The 24,056-nt window shown below is 39.5% G+C and overlaps 1 protein-coding gene across 8 annotated transcripts in view; it reads right to left on the bottom strand.

Annotated features, from left to right (window-relative positions):
- Positions 1-24,056, bottom strand: part of LOC122789190 (coiled-coil domain-containing protein 50-like) — a 1,862,880-nt gene that overhangs the window by 552,163 nt on the left and 1,286,661 nt on the right. For 7 of the 8 annotated variants that reach the window (XM_044056454.1, XM_044056452.1, XM_044056453.1 and 4 more), the window contains one exon: positions 1,134-1,787. The exons of the other annotated variant lie outside the window; for it this stretch is intronic. In XM_044056454.1, the coding sequence (XP_043912389.1) occupies positions 1,134-1,787 (654 nt within the window). The remainder of the gene's footprint in view (positions 1-1,133; positions 1,788-24,056) is intronic. 8 annotated transcript variants of the gene reach the window in all.

Here is a 24,056-nt window from a genome sequence, read left to right as displayed (position 1 = left end):
AGTGCATGGTAAGAGGCAAAGAAAGATAAATGAATGTCTGTAGAACAGAATGGATTACACATATAAAATTCAGGTAAGTATAAGATAACCTTATTTTAGACAAACATGTAGAGGCCTATATTTTATAAATTTGATCCAGAGATCTATATCACAAATAAAAACATTAAGTTATAAGGCTTCTCAAGAAAAAAGTAATGCATTCTACTGGCTTGTAATTCATTGACTGACTACTGATAAAAATAATCAGAAAATAACCACAGAACAAGAGACTATAAATGTTCTTTTTCTGCCCTCTCTCACTGAGTATACGCATCAGACACTTGCTTTAAACTTTCATGCCCCTCCTGTTGGACAAGACACACTCACATTTGCAGTTCTGCCGGTTAAGTCTACTCCAGCAATTGACCTGCTACAACCGAGGCCAGAACACAGACCTCAGATACAAGTTGACACTCTACACCTTGAACATTGTCAGTGCCACCTCCACAGCACAGGGAGATGAAGCCCTGAGTGTGACCCAGATAATGGGAGTTAAATTAGTGGACTTGGCACTAAAGGAGCTGGGTGGGTGGAGAAAGACATGAATGAAGTGGCAGTGCCCACTTCCCTTTCTTGAGGGGTAGTGGGCTGAGTACATGCCTATGGGCACATATGTGAAGTCTGATTTCCTTGGTAGAAACCAGAGAAATATCAAAGTAGTGCCTCAACATGGGTGGGTATGATGTCCTTCTAAGGTCAACTCCTCATGAAGTAAGATGTGGTACATTGCTGACATCTATTGCCAGCATCAACCACAAATTGTTGCTGAGTAGGCAGAGGAGTTAGGGGTTAAAAAAATTCAAACCACCCTTGATCACTGCCTGAATGATGCTGCCCCTCCACACACACACGCGCGCACACACACACACACACACACACACACACACACACACACACACTTTCAGCCATTGCCCTTGGTGCTGCTGGAATGAATAGGACAACTGACAAAGAGGGTGATGATGATCAGTAGGTGGTGGGGACAAAGCATCACAAAAATAGTCTAGTACCCAACTAAACTAGAATAAAAATGTTGTCACTTGTTACCTAAGAGCATGAAAGACAAATATAAATTGTGCTTACTGAGATTGTTATACCTTGTCTTAAGTTGAAGCTTTCCCTCCTGGATACAGATGGATCATCTCTGGTATGGAAATGCTGGAACTGGTGGGATCTGGTCGGATCAGAAGGATAGTATCTGCTGCTCCTTTCACGTTCAAAGATCTCTGCTTCTCCCGGACTATACCCACCATCCATCCTAGTATCCAGCCTAAAGTCATGAGGCCTGTACTCTGTCCTACAGCTTTTAGTCCTTCGGACTTCCTTTTTCTGATGATACAGATGGTCTCCCTCCCTAAATTCACTTTCTCCCCTATTGGAGAGACGGCCAGTCTCCTCTGCATAACTCATGGGCCAGTCACTTATTCCACAAGGATATCGTTTGCTTTCTCTAGTCCTATGGTTCTTATCCTGGTACTGTACTGCATTTTGTATGCCAGGATGACTTTGAGTCATTGACCCCTGTTCCTCATAGCACCCACGTTGGCTGTTGCTATACACAGAATCACCTCTGTTATCCCTACCCTGCCTGTTGACATCAGGACTCCACAGCCTAGTTCCCTCACTGCTGTCTCTGGCACTATCTCTGTAGTCAGATAAGTGACCTCTGTCTTCTTCACTGCTTCTGTGCCGTCTTTGATGGTGATGAAGGTGATGTTGGTGGAGGAGATTAGATCGATGAAAGCCATGCTCTTTTTAATTTCCAGCATGCAAACACAAAACTAAGTATTAGTACATGGTAAGTACACAACATTACTATAAAAAGAGAAACAAAAAAGTATGTTAATTCAAATTGCACAATAATTCAGAGTTGAAATGTATAACTAGGAAAACAAAATTCATTTTTTAAAGTATGTATTTTTACAGCCTTGTACTCAAGTAAGCACACACAAAAAAACACAGACCTACCTTTACACTTACCACATTTCCTTGCAGCACCAGGTATAAAATTGCTGCTTGCTAGTACTGAACATCTTAACTGGCATTTAGCACAGGTTGCATATGACTGCGTGCTGTTTAAAATCAATTTACTACATTTTTTTAGGCAGGCTTAATATGCTGGACTCAAGAGATGTGCCCCCCCCCTTTATATTAGTAACCTACAAGCACAGTTAAGTAAAGTGAATTGCTCATGACCATGCATCATGCAGATGGAAGTTGTCAGGATTCAAATTCAAGTATTTGAACAAATATTCAGAAACATAAAAATGAAAACATACAGAACTAAAGTATGATGGATTTGTTTATGATACTTAAAGAAAAACTGAAAATTAAAGCTGGTAAAATGACTCATTACACAGAAAACACATTATATGTGAGCAGTTTACTCAAAGAAAGACTAACGCAGAAATACGCAAAGGCTGTTCTATTCATTCACCATCTTCTCCAAGACCCCCCACCCCACCAAATACCAGTATTGCAATTCATGCTTCTGCCTTCTTGCTTTATTTTCGCATCTCCTTCTGGAAACTACCTGGGCTCTACAGATTCTCTTGAGGAAGTTATGATTCTCTAACATAACCCTCCTCTGCCTTCTTTCTTCAAGGCCATGTAAACAGTCTTTCTCTCTCTCCATTGCTGTAACCATTAATGGGGAATGTTTCTATAGTCATAGCAGATAGTATTTGATGCAACTTGTACATTCATCAGTTTGGTTAAATAGTAGGCTATGATTACTTTTTAATCAATATGCTACTGCTTCATACATCCCAATATTGCTTTACACCTTTGGAATATTTTTATGAAGTCTAACCATGTTTCGAACAGCACTACCTCCACAGGACGGTTACTGTTCGCATCTATTACCATCTCTTTCAAGAAAACAAATCCTTAATTACATACCATACAAGTCAACCTGCCTTAACCTGTGCCTCACTGTTCCCATGCATCGCCTCATCCAAATGAAACTGCTCTTTTGCTTTTGTTAATTCTCCTGACATACGAAAATATTTTTGGTCGAGTCAGGTCACTTCCATCTTAATTTCACAGTATACAAAATTAATGCTTTTAGCACAGTTTTATATGCCTTTTGGCATAGAAAAAAAGAGTCACGTTCTTTCTTGCACAGTTACCAAGGAGTTCACGGGTCTCCAAGAATATATGTAGTTCTGGAAACCCACATGTAATTTCACCAAATAACTATACAAAAAGTGCTTAACTTGTGATTTTTCTCTCTCTGCATGTCTGCAAACTTGAGGTTTCTTTATTGCCTTCTGACATGAAGCATTCAGCCTGAAACAATCAGATATGATTACATTATAGCCTATATGAATTTTCTGTCAACATTTTGGCTCCCGATATGTAAAGCTTTCTTTGAGGATTGTGTGACTAATGTACATTATTTTGGAGTTCTTTGCAAACAAATAAAGCTGCTACACATTTGATTAATGGTATAACCTTGCAGACTCATTTCTTACCTCTGCAACTTTTGTAGTAGCCCATATGCCGATCCTTATCTTCAGACATAACATACTTTTTTATATTTTTTCACTTATGCAGAGATTAAAGTGGGCTGGTCTTACAAATGATCTATGCAGTATTTGGAATTCCTTTACAAGTCTGAATTTCGTCTACTGCTACCCTTTATTTTCTGTTATTTAGTCATTCTTAACCCAAGGTGTGGCCAGTAAACCTTTGTGAGGATAGTCAGCTAACATATTATTCTGCAAGCAGGTCTGTACCGAATACTATTCTTGCCAACAGCATACTCAAACAATGCATGGCTTTTAAAAGATGTTCACTCTGGTAAACATTCAAGGAGCTCTGTAACAAAGCAACACTGCTGTGCTGATATTGAAAGTTTTTGTTATATATAGTCACTTTTTATTCTATTGATATGTACAGCTTACAAACCTCTATGTTCCGCATTCTTTTTTCTTTATACATTATTTCCTCCAAACAGTACCTGCAAATGTTACCTTGGGAAGCAAATGTAAAATAAAACAAAAACTAGAATGCCAAAGTAGACCTCATGAAATGTGTGAACATTACCTTGTTCTGCTACTCTGGCACTGACTCATCTGCCATTCAGACAGACTTACAGGCTAGAATCTCCTCTCTAAAACATGTTTTCTCTTTAAAAATGTCCACCTCAGTCCTACAAAACTGCAGCTAACCTAATGCAAAAACGTAGCAAAGCTTCTCACATGCAGACCAAGCTCAATCACTGACACAATTCAAAAAAAAAAAAAAAGCATTCCCTGTCTGATTCTGGAATGTAAAGGATAAAGCCCTGACTATGACCTATGACTCATATGGCCTGGGGCCAACTACTGACTCAGATGCTGGTGGTTCTGGCCAGGGCACTAAGCCACTGTGTTGGCAGTATCATCTTAAGGGTATGAAAGTCGGGTTAGACATATATTTACAGAAGAAAATAAACACATGTAAAGGCAATCAATCTGGTTAAAAACGGAAAAGGGGAACAACCCTTGCTTCCTCCTTTATTATAAAGCACACGGTCATATGACCTCTCTTGACCTCTCCACATCAACAATGTCAGTGTAAGAGCACACATATGATCATTCCCTCTCTTTAGTATCAGTCAACACCCCCACTTGCTCTTACGCTGTACACAAAAATACATTTTAAGAACATATTCTTAGATAACTTTTCCTTCACATTCCAAATATGTAATACATGAACATTTCAATCTTCGATTTCGTAGCAGGTTTAGTAAAGATATCTGCAACCATGTCCGTTGTCGGGCAATATTCAATGCTTATTTTGTCATCATTAAGTGCTGACCTAACAAAATGATACTTAATGTCAACATGTTTACATCTCTGTCGGCTTACTGGATTCTTCGACAAAGCGATTGCTCCTTGATTGTCCTCAGATATTGTTACAGGCACATACTTGCACTCTCCATACATTCCACTCAACAGCTGCATAAGGTACAAACTCTCCTGTGTTGTTGCTGCGAATGTCATGCACTCTGCCTCACATGTAGATAAAGCCACCGTTTGTTGTTTCTTTGATTTCCACGAAATAATAGGCCTGTCTCTATTAATGGTAAAACAATAACCTGTTGTACTATGTCTATCGTTTTGATCTGTTGCCCGATCTGCATCACTGTATGCTACAAGCTGAAGTTTCCCTTCACTTTTCTTGTAACACAGCTCTCTGTTCAATGTACCTTTTAAGTATCTTCACACATGTTTGGCTAATGTTAAATGAGATTCACTCAGTTGTGACAAATATTGTGAAAGTTTACTTACAATCCAGCTAAGATCAGGTCTCGTGCTTGTCATAACATATATCAAATTACCCACAAGCTCACAATATTTTCTTGGATCTGTAGATTCACTGTCACATTCAAAGTTTGTTTTTTTTTCGGAAGGGGTATGTCTTACTTTACAATTAGACATACCAAATTTCTCAAGAATTTTCGTAATGTATCTCTTTTGGTTCATCTTTACTTCACCACTATTCTGGGTAAAATCAATGCCTAGAAAAATGTCTTAGCTTTCCCAGATCTTTCATTTTAAATTTAGCTTTGAGCATTTCTTTTACATTGTTTAGTGATTCATTGTCACTAGCTGCTATAATGAGATCGTCAACCCATATAATTAGAACTGTTTTCTCATTTTCAGCTTGTCTAGTATATACACAATGGTTTGCGAGGTTTTGGATAAAACTATTTTCACAAAGATAATCGTGCAACATTCTGTTCCAGTTTTGCCCTGATTGTTTCAATCCATATAACGACTTATTCAGTTTACAAACCAATTTTTCATCATTATTTGATTTCTTTTCAAAACCTTTAGGTTGCTCCATATATACCTCACAGTCTATAGGAGCATGTAAATAAGCCGTTTGTACATCCATCTGGTGCAATTCTAAATTGTACTGAGCTGCCATCTGCATTAGGCTTCGTATAGATGTCATACTCGCCGTTGGTGCAAATGTTTCACTATTATCTATACCAGCGACTTGACTGTAGCCTTTAGCCACATATCTAGCTTTGTAAGTCTCAGTATTATCTGCATTGTCTTTTACCGTGAAAACCCACCTACCACCCCCCACCCCCCATCTTCTGGCAGTGTGGTGAGTGCAAATGTGTTGTTTTCCTTTAAAGACTTAAGTTCTTCCTTCATGGCTTTGACCCACTTTTCCGAGTTAGACAAAGTCATGGCTTCTTTAAAGCTCTGCAGTGTGTTGCATATTAATCGGTAACAATAGTCAATACTGTCACATAATCATCGTTTTCAACTTTACAGTCATAGTCCTTCAAGTATGCAGGTGGTTTTCTCTCTCTTTTAGAGTAGTGTGTATCCTGCCTTTCCTCTTCTTGCTTTACTTTTGTGTCTTGACTGTCATCTTTTGACTCTGACTTAGCATGCACACTTCTTCTGGTATTAAGATCTTTATCTATCACTTCTGAGTCTGTCTGAATCTGGCATTCAGTTAGATTCTTGGTAAAGAACTTGGCTAACCTGTATCTACGGACCCTTCCTGTGTCAAGATAATAGACTAGATATGATGGGCTGTTTTTACCATATCTGACAAAGATCCCCTTATCACATCTTGGGTCTAGCTTCTTTTTAGCTTGTCTGTATGCATAACACACTGATCCAAATTCTCTCATTCTTGAAAGATCAGGTTTCTTCCCTGTTAGCATAAAGAATGGGGTCTGCCCCACATGCCTGTTATAACATCTAATGCAAATAAAAGCAGCAGTCATTACTGCATATGTTTTCAACTCTTTAGGTAAGTCACTCTCTAGCAACATACACCTTGCCATTTCGAACAGTGTTCTCCAGTTTCTCTCTGCCGTCCCATTCTGATGGAGTGAGTAAGGTGCGTACGTTTTGTGTCTTATAACATTTTTACTCAATAGTGACTGAAAGTCTTTCAACATGAACTCAGTGCCATTATCTGATCTGATGCACTTTACCTTCCCATAAGGAGCTGAATCTGCAATAAACTTTTCAGTCGCCTTGACTGTATCACTTGGCTTTCAGAAAGTAGACAAATATTACACCCGAGTAATCATCAGTAAATGCTAAAGTGTACTTAAAGCCATCTTTTGCTACTGGCTCAATTGGGCCTGCTAAATCAGTATGGACTAGTTCAAACACAACTTTTGCTCTTGCATCGGGTTCTCTGTTTCTGCTTTGTACAAATTTCCCTTGCGCACAGGTTTCACAATCTAGGTTAGGTCTCTCAACTTTACCTTTAATTTTCATTCCTTTTACCACCTTTTCTAATTTTGACTCCTCTTCGAAATTACAGTGACCAAGCATTTTATGCCATGCTTGAATGTCATAACAGCTCTGAGATGCATTATAATATATCTCACTATCGCTTTCCTCATCATATGTGTCTAAATAATAGAGTCAATCACACTCAATTATGTCAAACCTGGTGCCATTTTTATAGATGAGTTGGTCCCGGGCTTGTTTAGAAGTTGATCGAGACCCCTTTGGATGTTGCTGTCTTAACAGAAAAGATGCTTTGTGGATACGTTGGGATATACAGCGCCCGAGTCATCATCACCTTTACTTTGCGCCCCTCTGTATTTAGCAGCCATACCTTTGCATTACCTCTCTTCTGTGCAGCCCCACAGGTTCTCATTCTGTCAGCTAATTCCACAATGTGTTCCTCCGGTCAGAAAGTTGCATCAAAGCATTTAAACTTTTTCAGGTTGTTAATTATGTGTGACGTGGCACCAGTGTCCACCATTAATCCCTTCTGTTTTAGTTCACGAATTTGATGCTCATTTATTCTGAAGACAAATGTGTGATCATCCGCATCAGTTGCTTGTTTCACATTGTCTTTCTTCTTTCATCTACAGTTACTGTCCCTGTGGCTAGAGTTTTTACACAAACTACACCACCGTCTCTGGCCTTTATATTCTCTCTGGCATTCTCATGCCTTGTGTCCCTTTTGGCCACAGCAATAGCATATGATCTCTGCTTTTATTCTTTCCCCAAGGTCACTTGCTTTCATCACATTATCATTACTTACGTTGGCATTAAAATTTTCGGTATGTTCATAGCTTCTCAACCTTATTTTGAACTCACCAAAATCATATTCTTGCGTGATGTGGACTGCAAGTGGTTTAAAAGTTTCAGGCAACCCTTTCAGGATCATCGCAATTAGTAATCCATCACTGAGCTTCTCCGCAGCATTTCTAAGTGCTGTAATGGCCATCTCAGCCCTAATAATATAGTCTGTGACACTCTCACTGATGGCCATCTGGAGGCTTGTTAATTCAGTGTATAGGCTAATTACCCATGGCTTCCCTTTCCCGGCATAATGGCCTCTCAGGATCTGAAGCGCTTCTCTACTGTCGTCTGCAGCTTCTCTCATGATGAGGGTCAAACTTTTGTTATCTAAGAACTGTATTAGTTCTGCATATGCCTCCTCATTTTTCTCAGCATCGTTGTTGCCTTCCTCCTCATTCTCATCGTCTTCTGCGTCTTGCTGCACATTTTGCAAAATGGCATCTTTCAGCCTTAGCAAACGCAGGTGCCCCAGAAACTTTGTTTCCCACAACTCGTAATTCTTCTCATCTCCGTCGAAACATAGTCTATGCCATCGGCTTCCTACTTCCCTCCTGGGCCCATAACCTGTTGGTGGTATCATCTTAAGGGTAAGAAAGCCTGGTTAGACCTACATTTATGGAGGAAAATAAACACACGTGAAGGCAATCAATCTTTTTAAAAATGGAAGAGGGGAACAACCCTCGCTTCCTCTTTTATTATAAAGCACATGGTCATGTGATCTCTCGACATCTCCACACCACCGATGTCAGTGTAAGAGCACACATACGATCACTCACTCTCTTTATCATTATCAGCCAACACACAGACGCAGGCTCATCAGTTTCAGGGGGTGGGAGGTGGTAACTCTCACAGCTCTGCTAAAACCACAGTGGAAGCTGGGTGTATGTACGCAGTGACAGATGACCATATGGCCCAGCAGCACATCTGAATTGTATGCGAGATTTAGTGTGAAAGAAACATGCACATGACATTGTGTTAGCACTGGAGACCCCAGTTCAATGGTATGCATGTCAGCTGCTGAAAAGGGAGTTAGGACACAGGAAAAAACTCTTCTCAGAAATGCTGAGGAGGATGCTGCGCTGGAAGTCCTCAATACTTCTCTAGCCTGGAGACAGGTCCAAGCCAACCTCCCCCTTAGGTGGCACCAAACCTGGGGGTAAACTGGATTTAATGAGGCCTCAGCAAGCAAGGCTCATAATTACAGCAACACTGACATCAAACAGAGACATGTGCATTATACATTGTAAGATACCCTAGGCATTCAGACTGATGAATGTCTTACTCATTCATTCTGTTACCCTATCCTAATAGAACCAAGATGCTATCCTCCAAAAAAGGAAGCTAATCTGGTGGCCCCCTGCAATAAATAAATTCTAACACAGAAGGAATAAACTGTTGCAAAAGAGAGTAAAACCCCATGAGTGGAGGAGCTCCCTGGTCAGCCTCAGTAAGAAGCTGAGATCCCTTATAAGATCCTCCAAAGCTAGCTACGAAAACAAAATCACCACTGATTATAAGGGCAACCACAAATCATTCTATAGCTATATAAAAAATCTCAATGGCAACACCCAGATCTGCTCTGAGTTACAGCACAACGGAACGAAAATTACAGCACCAACTGATATTGCCAACATCCTGGCAGATGGGTTCAGTGCTAACTTTACCCCCCCTCTCACTCCCTAAAGGGCCCATATTTATACAGGAAGAATGCAGAGTACCTGTTAATCACATCTATGCTGCTATGCTGCTCTTACTAAAACCAAAAACACAGCATCCATGGGACCGGCCAACATTCCAGGCTGCCTTTTACATGAACATTCAGAAGGAACTGGCTCCCCATCTAAGCACCATGTTTAATCATAGTCTCACGTCAGGCTTTGTGCCCACTGAATGGTGCACAGCAACAGTTATCTCACTCCACAAAGGGGGAGCCACCACTAATCCAGGGAACTATTGCCCGATTAGCCCGAAGAGCCTGTTCTACAAAGACATGGAACGTTTCATCGTGGAACTAATAAACAAAGACATTGGTAGCCTCCAAACGCTGGACCCCACCCAGTTCAGATTTGTGAAAGGCAGATCATGCCTTCTGAACCTGCTCGACTTCTTTGAGGCAGTCACCAAAGCCGTAGACGAGGGTAAAGTGGTTTACACAGCCTATCTTGACCTCACCAAGGCTTTCGACACCATCCCCCATCCTGGAATTATAGCTCAACTCACTAAACTTGATATAAATCCCTATGTCACAAGATGGGTTGCCAACTGGCTCACTGAGAGAACCCACACTGTAAAAGTTGCAGACTCCAAATCTGACTTCAAACCAGTGACAAGTGGAGTACCACAGGGTTCAGTCCTGGGTAGGGTTGCTACCCCTCCATTTTTTTTCCGGACTATCCGGAAATCAAAAATGATTCTCCAGTAGTCCGGAAAACACTGTACAAACTCTGGTATTCTGTTTCAAAAAGGAAACAGACTATTGGAGTTTGTAAATTGGCTGATTTACTATGCTTTTTTTTTTTTTTTTTACAGAAAAGCATAGTAAATCAGCCGAAAGCAGCCAGCAAGAATGAAAAAAGGGGGCGTTCCCAGCTGAGTGATGTCATCACAATGTCAAAAAAATGGGTGGGATGTGGGCGGGAGAGGGTGGGGTGGGGTGGGTTGGGTTACTGGTGATGTGAGGGGTGTGGCCTTACTCCGGTTTTAGCCATGAAGGAAGGTGGCAACCCTATTCCTGGGCCCACTCCAGTTTGGTATCTACTTCTCTGAAGTACAGGCTAACACAGAAGGCCTCTGGTTAACAAAGTTCGCAGATAACTGCAAACTAGGAGCCATAGTTAAGTCCCCAAATGATGAGGACATCCTACAGAAGGGCCTCACTGAGACAGATGCCTGGTGTCAGAGGCATGGCCTCAAGCTCAATGCCAAAAAGGGCATTGACATCCCCTTTGGTAAAAACTCTGTACCCATGAACTACCACATAAATGGCAGTCTACTTAACCCCAAATGTGTGATAAGAGACCTTGGAACCCAGGTGGACAGTAGTCTCTCCTTTGATAATCACATCGCCACAGTAGTCAGGAAATCCTTCTATGTGGCACACCTCATCACAAAAGGGTTCTCATCCAGGAAAAAAGAGGTCATTGTTCCCCTCTACTCAGCACTCATTAGACCCATTGTAGAGTACAATGTCCCTTTTGGAATGTACCTCACAAGACATCTGCAGCAGCTGGAAAGGCCACAGAAATACCTCACAAAGAGGATTACTGGCCTCAAACAGATGCCCTGCACTGACAGTCTCAAAAAACTCCAGCTTTACTCTGTAGCATATCCCCTACTCTGAGAGATCTCTGCCTAACATATAAAGCTATGTTAAACCTAGAGCTGTTGGACAGGGTACACCTAAAGAAATCACAATCCCTCCGAGCTACATGCTCTAGGGACATAAATCTTGTCACCACTAAACAGGACATGATGGAGGGATAGGGTTCCTGTCAGAAGAACGAAGACGCATTATGTTAAATGTGTCTTCATCGAACTGTGAATGATGAAAATGCAAAATGACGAAGCGGCTTTTAAGTGAATTCTTTCCCTGGGAAAGAAGTCACTTGGCTGCTTCCGTCACTTTGCCGTTTTCGGCACTGTAGTGCGATCTCGGAGTTGGTATATTTAAGTAGGGGGAGTGTATGGGGTGAAGCCCCCCCACTTAAAATAGTGTTTGTAATTGTAAATGACAATAACACACAAGTGTCAGCAGAAATCATAAGCAATGTATATGGTGATTTCTAGATATTTAATCTTAGTGAAGTGAATGTGGACAGTAAATGGGCTGAGTTTTTTCAAAAAGGCTTGAATTATATTCCAACCAAAGTACAGTTGGTGGAGAATATGTTATTGGAGTTAAAAACTTTTGTTGGGAAGTTGAATTTCAAGTTCTACTTTGATAATGAACAAGTTAATGTACTTGAAGCACAATGTAAAAAATTAAGCACATTCAACCCTCCCTTGCACCCTATATTATATGTTTTTTACAATTTGTGCAGTAGTCAAATTAGGAAAATTGTGAAAAGCAAAAGAAAAGATTATATATCTAACCTATCTGATGAAGAAAATAAATTACTTGAGCATATTATTAACAACAAGAATATTAGGGTTATGAAACCAGACAAGGGATGGGGCATTGTGATTATGGATCAACATGTTTATGTCGAGAAAATGTTAAATGTTTGTATAGTGATAGTTATGATGAAACATCCATAAATGAGTTAAACATAGCTTAAAGGAGTATCGACATCACTTTAAATGATTTATTAATTGATGGACAAATTACGATCAGGGAACACAATTTTCTTCAACAGAGTGTACACCTTGGATACTGACAATAATCGGAATCCCAAAAATCCACAAGAACATTGTGGACCCCCCCCAACGAGACCCTTAGTAGATACCAAGGCATCTAAGACCTTCATTTTGTCAAAATGTGTTGATTTTCACCTCAAACATGTCTTAGATAAACAGCAGCATGTTTTGAAGGATTCATGGGACTGTTTAAGTAAAATCGACAGGAATCTATATAGTGATAATTTGATTTTCGCAACCATAGACATCAAAGATCTTTTCATCATCATTCCCCATGATATAGGGATTACGTGGATTTATGATTACTTATGTTCCAATACACCTTTCAGTCACCCAAGGATTTTAATGTTTAGAACACCGATGGATTTGATTCTAAAAAACAACTTTATTGCGTTTCAAAATCAATTTTTCAAGCAAAAGACTGGAGTTGCAATGGGGGAGGCATGTGCCCCCCTGTTTGCTATCATTGTATTAACCCCAATGGGAAACAATGCATGTTTTCAACAGTGAGTTAAGTATTGCAAATTCTATGGATGTTTCTTGGATGACATTTTAATATTTTGGGATGGTACACACGAGTTACTTGACAGTTTTTTGAATATTTTAATGTTAGCACAACTTTTCTATCATTTATTATGGAGACTGCTATGGATACCACCCATTTGTTGGATTGAACGATAAGAAAGGATAAAAACAATGAGTGTTTCAGTTCGACATTGTATAGAAAACCCACTTACACCAACACTCTCCTGCATTTTGACAGCTGTCACCTTTCACACCACAAAAGATCTTTGGTGAAGGGGCAGGGAGTGAGGTTAGCCAGGATGGTGAGTGAAGTGGAAACCTTTATTGAAGAAATAGAGAAACTTAGGGAAATGTTGTTAAGAAGAGGGTATCCCTATGATTTCATTGATCCTATATTGCAGGAAGTGACAAATAAAAGGATGGAAGGGTATTTCATTCCATTGCTAGGGGCAAATGCAAATGATCCCAACAGGCACATTGAGAAAGTATTAAACACAAATATGGTAGTTAAAAAAGGAGATGTGTTTATAGGGCCTATGACGTTAACTTTTAGTCCCGTATTTTATGGCATAAAAGAAGTCATTAATAATAATTGGTGTATTTTGATGAATGAACTGGAACACAGAGATAAGGTGGGTGAAAAAACATTAGTAATATATAAAAGGAACTCCAATATTAAGAATATATTGGAAAGGAGTACTCCCATTAAGAGCTTGGGTTGGATGAGAAAATGTGGGCGATGTTCACAATGTAGTTATATTTTGGAAAATAACAGCATCCACTTTATGGATTATGGAGTAGTAAAGTTGAGACAAAAACTTAATTGTCTCAGTAAATGTTTGGTGTATATAGCAATCTGTCAGGAATGTAGACAGTTTTATACAGGAAAAACCAAGAATGCCCTTAACAAGCGCGTTTATCAGCATGTCTATGACATATGCAGAGGCAATTTGAATAGTGCCTTAGCCAGGCATATTTTTGAATGTAGTGGCCATTCCTTTAAATTTGCTGGGTTGGAGCAAATAGTTAACAAGGACACTGGGGGGGGGGGGCAAAAGAGATATTTTTGGAGTATAGAGAGTTACTATGGCAGCTCAGGTGCAACGCCACAGTTGAACCAGGTCTTAATGAAACAGTTTCTATTGTAAGTTTATTAAAATTAAGGTCTGAATTTCATATATAGAGTGTAATATATATCAATTAATTTACTAACTGACGTTTTTCGCTTAGTCATGTTTTTAATACATATAAATATGCACACATACATGCAGTAGTAATTAATCTTTTTATACATTTATTATACTATTTATGCATTAACTTTCTATCTGTATATTATTATTGGTATTAAGGTGTCTAATTTTTATGGTGCTAGACAAGATATTTATTCATTTATCAGGTGCATAGTTGATTCCAAGTTTTTATTTTCATATGAGCCTATGGGAATTGCATATGTGATCATGTGATGAGGGGCGACTATTTAAGCATTGCATACAATGTATTTATTGTTTCAGATGAAGTCAATAGCTTAAGGCCGATGAAAGCGCTAAAATAAAGTTAGTTTGCTATGGTACATTCTAGCATTGATTCCTGCTTCACTGTGCTTTAGTGTGTTTTTTTTTTTTTTTTTGGGAACGGTGAATTTTTTCCCTGGGGGAAAAAAAATTGCTGTTCTGGCTGTTCGCTCTTCTTTCTTTTCATTCTTTTGTGGTCGATATAACAGCGTTCACTCTTTTGAGCATTTGTTGTTATAACATAGACCTGGAGGGATAGATTCCTGTCCCAGAGACTTCCTATACTCTGGAACAAGCTAACCATCTTTGTCAAGCAAAGTTCCTCATTAGCACTCTTCAAGAAAAATCTTGATGAGTGGATTGGAAATAGGAAATACACTCCGGGGATCACTTCTGTGGCTCTGCTCGACAGGGGCACAGGAAATTAACTTTCTTGGGTGGCGTAAGCCAGGGGAACCTTGTTGGCTAGGCTTACTTAGGTCCTTGTGCCGATAGCCTAGTCCCTACCTATGAACCTAACACTGAGTGCAAATCATAGATTCTCTTTCAGAATAAAATGCAAATTACACAAAACACACACACAAAACAAATTATGTATATACACAAAATGGTAAATTTGTGGTTTGGTAATTCACCTACAGCATTGCCTATGGAACGTGGGAGGAACAGGCAGTACACAATGACAACCAGTGCAAACACAAGGGGAATATGCAGACTCCACACTGAAGGCACCCCAGTCAAGAAGCACACAGACTTCCACTATAATACAGAAAATTGCAGCATCTCCATCACAGCATCTGAATCTGACTAGTGTACACATGACCCCCTCCCAAGCAGATCAAATTAGCAGATAAACCTGGACTTCACACCTTTTCACAGAACACATCTTTTATCATCCCTACTTTAGTTAGTGGAATCCCCTTCCAAAAGGGGACCAATGTGTGAACACAATGATGCATCAGATCACAGCTCTGACCTTCCCGTTCTGCAGCAGCTCATTCATTTACTTTAGCTTTACAGTTGCACCCATGGCACTGATATACATAACATGCCGCTTGTCAGCTCACTTTCACTGCAAACTGCCTAACTGGACCTCAGAACAAAATTGTTTAGCCACGTCCAAACTGCCACTTACATGCACTCAACCTGAATAAATTTAGTGCATCCTGCACAAACACTGGTTTTCACTTAGTATCTATTCTCCATCCAGAAGTGTACCTATCCCCTTTTCTACACCACTCCCTTTACATTCCTGTTGAGCTGCTCTCTGACTTTGCGTAACTTCCTTCTTACTTATTTATGGCCTGGATAACTTTTTTTAATTCACTGTATTAAACAGGTAAGCTCAGCAAACAGAAAGACCTCATCTCAGGGGTATTCAAAGAGCTGTGTCTGAATGAATAAAACCTAGGACTAAAGGACAAAGCTCATTGGCAACGTACAGCCTTTATTCTGGGCTCTAAAACTGCAACCATCAGTGTTAACATAGAACACTGGTCCTCATGAGTGCAATAGAGCAAGAATCTCAGAATGTTACAGCTGTAGCATAGTTTGACATTTCTCTCACTGTAACATTCTGACACGTTTATGAATAATTTTGTTTGTAGGGACTGTCACCCCCCCCCTTAACCCTGCATTCTCCTTCTTAAAAAAAGCTGGGGGGGAGTTGAGGGGTCATTAGCCACACTTACAAATGGAACAAACTAAAAAATCTGCTGTGTTCTCTGCTACATATACATTATATGTGTGGATGTATTTTAAAATGCTCACCTCTACCACTCTGGAGAGAGGACTAAGTGAAGCTCCAACAGCAGAACATGGCAGAATGTGACCTGGTGATTACACGGAACACAAGATCCAGTGCACAATGTAATCACCCCATTGCCTATAATGTCAGACAAATTATTTTTCATAACTAAATCTAGCCTCAAACACTACATAAACAATATCTGCCTACTGCTAAACATGTATATTACAGCTTGGGTAGGTTGCTATCAGAAATGCAAGACTCAAAGCGATGGGTCCCAAATATTTGAAAAAATAAACTGCAATTCACTCAAAAAATAGGGAATTCAGTAAATTATAGTTATGCTATGAAAGTGTTTTCAGGAGAGGGTGAAGCCCTTTCCTGCACCGCATTACCCCTGCTATTTATATACATACTACCTGAGATATCCCTGTGCCTTGAGGAAGTAGGAGTAGCTTGGAGTCAGCATATACGGTCTCACATTTTATATACCGTCTCACATTTTATATACCTTCTCACATCTGCACTTGCACTTCTGTTATTCTGAGAAATGCAGTTACAGAATTAAAGTTTCAGAAAAGCACCCATTCTGGTATAATCTCAGCTTGTAAGCACTGTACTTCTGACTACCTATACAACATGCTGTTATACCTGTACAGTCTACTGTAAAGCTAGTCCTACTAAAATAAGCCATAGTCGACAGAGCCAACTGGCTGCTGCTTGCGCTAGTATTTCATGCAGCAGCTTATATTTTACATTACAGACACATACGTTTGTTGCTACGCAATGCACTCACACGATATAGTGACTATTTCTACGAGTTCTTGCTTCAGTTTTACAGAAAGCACTACTCTTTTCAATGCTAACATACTGTCAAGTTTTGCTTTTACTATGTGCAAAGTATTGAACATAGCAGTAGATCCTTGAATAACACTGGTCTGTCCCAATATGGAGAGTCCTTAAATCTGAGTAATGTCTATCAATATCTAACCCGTCTTGGTCAAACTTAAAGTACTCATGTTCTACAAAGTGCTGTTTGTCAGGTGCATTAATGGTTTATAGGTAGGTTCATAGGTTGACTGGTTTTTGCTAAGCCCACATCCTAACTGGCTATCAGGAATCTTGGTCATATCAGCTAATGGATAAAAATGTGTTTATTCCTATTAGACACTAAACTATTATTACCACCTATTCCAAGTGGGAAATTACAATATTCCATCCTAATCTAGATCTGAACAAAGCAAGAGAAGTACTTTGCCTGAAATATAAAGGGAATGTATTGCATAAGCAGGGAATATGTTAGGTTAAGTACCTGTCACACCAGGAGATACTGTTAATATGGGAGTGAAGCTTTAGATCTTCGGAGTAAGTATTAGTTGCGCTGCTGGTTTTGTAGAAGTGGCAGATATTGAAAACACATAAAATTCAAATAACAAAATGCATTATTTCAATTTTTTTAATAACAATTCAGCTAATAAACCAAGGGAATGTCTGCTGGTCAGCAGGCAACAGTGGCAAAAAAGTGAAAAAAAAGTGTCCATTCTACTTTCGGCTAAGTCATAAGGGCATGAGTAAATACATTTATATCAAGAATTTAAAATAGTCCCCAAGGAGCTTGTTTTTGAGGCATAAACCTTAGTCCACTGACCCACGTTGCTACAAACATACAAAAATCCCCCAGCACTGAAACCTTATAATGCAAAAAACATAACAGGCTCTAATGATGAAAATATTCTAGACTGAAGAAGACAATTCAAAACCAGAAACTATTAACTATGTACAAAACACATACCAAACCAATTTCAGCCGGCATACTCTTGGCAAACAACTATGCTGTTTTGCCTCCTATGTGAGGATATCAGCAAATTTGACTTTAGAGAGAGACACAGATACAGAAAATAGAGAATGGGAAAACTGTACATCAGCACCCTGATTGGAGAATGAACATTCTCCAGAAGGGTATTAATATATAAGTAATACCTAATGAAAAATGACTCCGCCTCTTCATGGCAGCATATGAAGCTACCGGGTCTACTACTAATGCCCGAAACGACGATTCCCCGACGGAAAACTCACCGACGCCAGATGACCGACAGGTAAGTGTACCGACAGGGTGATTTGCCGACAGCAGAAAGACCGACAAGGGAATGTGCAATCGCGATGCGGTAAGTGTGCGATGGTGACGAAGTTAGGAGCGGTCAGGTAAGTGCTCGAGATTGTGGGATGTCGGGTTAGGCTGTGGGAAAGGTGAGTGTGTGTTCGTGTCGGAGGTATGGTTCGGGTAAGGTAAGTGTGTGCTAGTGAGGGACTGTAGTTTAGGGACGGGTGAAGTGTGCGTTAGTGTCGGAGCTTGGGCTAGGGGTGGGTTAAGTGAGTTAGGGTTAGGGTGCAGGTAGGTGATGTGTGCGTTAGTGTCGGAGCTTGGGCTAGGGGTGGGTTAAGTGAGTTAGGGTTAGGGTGCAGGTAGGTGAAGTGTGCGATAGTGTCGGACCTTAGGGTTAGGGTTTGGGTCAGGGCTAGTGTGTATGCTATGTAGTGTCGCGTGTTGTTTACGTTCCGTGTGTCGGTGTAATGGTGTTCGGTGTAATGGTGTTCGGTGTTTTGCGTTGTCGGGTTTGTGTGATGTCGGTCATCTGGCGTCGGTGAGTTTTCCGTCGGGGAATCGTCGTGTCGGTAATTAGTAGTAGACCCGAAGCTACCATGGAGCTTGGACTGCAAAAAAACTAATGGCCACCATTACTTTACACTTGCTAAGCAGGCTTTTGCTGTTTACTGAGTGTAAAAAAATAAATAAATAGAAAAAAAGTGTGTGTTTGTGTGTTTGTGTGTGTGTGTGTATGTGCAGTGGCGGCTAGTGACTTCAAATCAAAGGGGGGCTGTAGGAGACAGTTGAATGGGTGGGGCTAATGGGACAGGGTGTGGCCAACTAAAGGGGTGGAGCTATGGTGCAGTGGGATCAATGCTGGACATGCTTACTAATTTTCATGAAATAAATGCTCAAGTCAGTATGGCATATGCTAAATACTCTACAGAGCACACATTGTTACATGTATATACAGGCTGAAGACTTAACTCTGCGGTATGCTGCAAACAGTACTTCGTACTCGGTTCCTGCACCTGATGAGAAGCTGTGGTCTGGTCTGGAACACATCAAGTCATACTGGATTTCTCCCCCCCCCCCCTTTTCATGGAGGCTCAAAAGGGACAGTTGTAAAGTTTCCTAAGCAAACACTATTCACGTGACCCCACCTAGTTCCTAATAAGTGCTTGTAGTATTCTCTTTCGACTGTTCACATTAGGGGTTGCCACAGTGGAAACGTTTCCAATTTCTTCCTGTCCTCTGCATCTTTCTCTGTCACACCACCCACCTGCATGTCCTCTCTCACCACATCCATAAACCTTATCTTAGGCCTTCTTCTTTTTCTTTTACCTGGCAGCTTCATCCTTATCATACTTTTCCCAATATCCCCAGTATCTCTTCTCAGCACATGTCCAAACCAACGCAATCTTGCCTCTCTGGCATACAAATACTATGGATGACTAACTTTCAAGATGATATCACTTAATTGGCCCAATATCATCTAAAATGGACACATATTCCTTGTTATGCCAGCATTACTGGGACTAGCTTAATATTCAGTGCTACTGCTAACTAGTACAGATGGGGTTAAGCATCAATAAAACAGTTTACAATTATCCTTGATGAAGAAGCTGTTTCTTTCAGAACTGAGAAGGCAGTGCAAAAGGAGCAGGCAGAAGATAAGGTACATAAAACAACTAGAGAGCCTCACAAAGAGGATTCTAGGCCTGAAACACTTGTCCTATATGGACAGACTCAAAAAACTCCAACTATTCTCTGTCTCATATTGCCTACTTACAGTATAGCATGGTCAGCTACACATTGTAGTTTGCCCTTCCTTTCCATTGGACAGTTTTAAGATTCCAACCTAGCTCTAGGTCTGTTTAGCATTTTTATTCCTCTCCAAGACATGAGTAAGCTGACATATAGTGTAGGTAACTGCTATATGGAAATTTAATTTATTGCTTTTGATTACTGGGAAAATCTGACTGAGCAATAAAACCCCTTTTCAGTGAGGCCTGGGGGAGAAAAGATCCAACTAACAAAGATATAGATACATAACAGTATACTGAGATGATAAACATCTCTGCTAAGGTAAAAGGAGTAAAATAAAATCCACATTGCCATACATTTACTTACAATGCACACATATGCTTTCACACTGCAGTCAACAATACACAGAGTTCCATTCTGTATGTTTGTATGTATACCTAGCCCAGTTACACCTTCTGTGTAGTTCAAGCTGCATTATCTAGCTTAAAACATCTCTCAGGCTTGTGCGCATTTATTTAAGGTTACTTTTGATGAGCAGATTTTAGTCTAGGTCAGATTCAACAACATACATCTTGCAGCATACCTTTCAACCTCTTAGAGCAAGAAATCTGGACAAAACTATGTATAAAAGTGGGACAAAAGACCAAAAATAGGGACAATTTTTAAATATTTCTCTTCTTACACACTTAGAAAGTTGATAGAACAACAGGTTTTGCATTAGCATGAATTTTCTGAAGGGTATATAAAGTCTGAAACTCCAATGTCTGTCATTACATTCTAACTTCAGTCTTTAATGATTTCTCTTATGTCACTTAACAGTCATGTACATTGCTTTCCAAATTCCACCAGTATCCCTCATTGACAGTGGTGAAACGTACTGACTGAGGTCTCTTTTTGAGGATAAACTCTTGGCTAGGCTTGTAAGGGGCCCAGAGGCATTAGCCTAGTAACCTCCTATGATCCTATTTAACACAACTTCAAACTAGAGAAAAAAACCTTACAAGAGCAACTGACAGCACAGTTAAACATTCAATATGCCATTCAGTAATCATTTATGACAATACATTAAGAGTAAAATGCTGAGCTCAGTGTTGATCAGCTGGTTAGATTTAATTAAATAGAACAAAAACAGTGGTATAACAAAAGAAACAAGCTAAAACATATGCTTAAACATTAGACATAAGAACTGCCAATACAGATTGTGCAGACGCCTGCAGGAGAACAGCAGCAGAGATTTCTATAATTAAATTCTGTGGTCATCAGTATCAAAACAATCCTCATGTGCCTGGCCTGGGCAAGATTAATGACATCTCAGAAACCATCACCCTGCTGAAAAATGATGACAAAATGTCTTCAACTCTGCATGCGTGAACCAATGATGAGAAAAATGCCAAGAAAGAGACGTAGTATGAAGTTTTGTAACTGGGGAAGAATGCAAACATTCTATCAGTATGGCAGGTTCAGACATTTTGCATGTTCCACTTTGATAGTTGTACAGAAGAATGTATGTGATGTATGATGTCTGTAACTGTGCTGGAGGGGTATTCCACCTGATACAGAGGAGTAGGAGGAATGGGCTACAGTGACAGTTTGCTGCCACACAGTTCTGGTCTTTAACCATTTTATTTCCATTCCTAAATCTACAATGTCCAGTTTAAAATAAATATCCTAACTGAAATGCATAAATCATCATAAATATGGTTTCCTCAAAAGAAACAACTGAATAAATAAAACTTGAAAGTATAGTGAAAGTACAACAATAAAAAATAAGGAAACCAGTTCCAGCTGCTGTAAAATACTTTTAAAATGACCTCAAGTTGTGCAAGTAGCCAGCATACTTATTAAATAATCGCAGATTCCCTTTAATCTTGTCTTTTTAAGGTGAGTCTTCAACAATATTTTCTGCTTATACAGCTACATATCTATTCATTTTCAGTTAAAGTTAGACCGAAACAAGTTCTTCATGGTAAAAAAGCAGAAGTGAGCTATGCCACAACACATACACTTCTAGATTATACTGTAATAAAACCAAATGTATAAGTTATAACTGATAATGCTCATTGACACAAACAGTCAAGAAAGATGGAATGCATATATGGCAAACTAAACAAATGTCAATCAAGTAAATCACTGAAAATTTCATATTTGGGGGTCAAGTCAGTTAAAGTAAGGAAGTGAAAATATAAAGTGCATTTTGACATATACAGCAGATCAAAGCATCACGACAGACTAATGAGCTAGAAAAGTGATTTGCAGGTAAAGCGATCACTTGCGTGCACTAAATGATAACACATTTATTAACTAATTATAATAGCTGAGCAGCCTGTAGATACGTAGCTATGCTGGCAGTAAAACAAAAGAACCTATATGGAGCGTAACATACACACAGACACAGTTTAAAGGAGGGCTGCAGAAACTGAGTAAAGACAATGTAAAAATATCATCTTGCAGTTATTAATGGCAAATGGCATGATGACGACATAAGAAAGTAAAGAACAGGACTTAAATAATCGTAGCACTAGCATTTAACAGGGGTTATGTTATGCATTAAGAAATAAGTTTTAAAAAAGTTGCATAAAGTAGGCCATACCATATGGTGAGAGCCCCCCCCGAATGTGCAAAAGTTCCTATTTCATGGAAAGAATGGTGAAAGGCTGGACAGGCCTCCCCAAGCTACAATGAGCTTTAACATTACATTCCTGTAAACTGGAACACATACAGACCCATGAACTCCAGTTAAACTACAAAGGCTTAGTTATGGTATACTGTAGTTGTAGAACCAGTTTGGAGGTGGAGTTGTCATCCTTGGGTATCAGAATCAGAATAAAAATTAAGGTAAAATAAATTAGTCTTTGGAGAACAAGATCATCAAGACTAGGCAGACTGTTTATGTCTTAAAAATTGTCTGTTTCGATGCGGCACATCTAAGTATGCAGATGCAATTGTAATTACCACAATACTGCTAGCAACTGTGGCCATAACATTAAGATATAGTAATGGGAATGGCAGACTTTGTAGGTGAAGTTTGCTAAAACCGCATAGGATCTGAACGAGTAGCTGTGAGAGAAAAGACTATGCGACCAGATTATCAGCTTCTTGGAAATAGAAGAGATGGAAATTATTATAAACCACATATTTATTTAAATGAAAATGATATAGCAGAATGTGTGGCAGATGCAAAGAGAAGACTACTGTGTATAACATGCACGTGCTCAGAAGGGATGCTCAGGCATGCAGAGAATGGGGAAACATCAGTACATAAATAAATAAGCAGAAAGCGTCACTGGGAAAATTTTGGATTGATTGGGGCAATTACTTGCTTGGTTATCATGCTGACAGAAACATATTTATTTTTGAATTTCTTCTAGCATTCAATAGAACGATTCCAACATAATGAGACTTATTAATATTTTATCAGTATGACCTGTAGTAAATGCTAGAGATATTTTTGCATACAACATATTTAAACAGAAATAGGCAGGGAAGACAGAAAAGTATAGTCCTTTTCAGATGCATTCTAATAGTGAGAGTAAAGTTTAAAACTACATCCAGAAGCAAATAAGTAAAGAAGACTGCATTAAAGGGTAACATATCAAGGGACAGCTCCTTAGTATGGTAATAGATTCTGTACCAACTAGAAAAGCCATCTGTTGTGTTACAATATACTTTATTCTCATCTTACAGAATGCTATGTTGTCTACAACTCCAGACAGTTAGAGGTAATACTGAAGCATGGGGAAATATAATCATGCTGATGAAGATTGGGTGTACAAACAGGTGTACATTCAGGTCCAGTGCCTGATAACTCAGCCTTAGACTGCAGCGACCAATGAAAAGAAAATTACAGATAGAACATGAGGAACTGAACCTTTATGAGCAAAAGAAAAGGCCAGGGTGACCCTACTTTGTCAATCGGCACAGCATAGACACACTTACCTCAAAAAAATGAGCGATTG

This window comes from Protopterus annectens, chromosome 14.part0 (assembly GCF_019279795.1).
Source record: "Protopterus annectens isolate FY-2018-M chromosome 14.part0, PAN1.0, whole genome shotgun sequence".
NCBI classification, from domain to species: domain Eukaryota; kingdom Metazoa; phylum Chordata; order Ceratodontiformes; family Protopteridae; genus Protopterus; species Protopterus annectens.
This window is presented reverse-complemented; position numbering and strand designations above follow the sequence as displayed.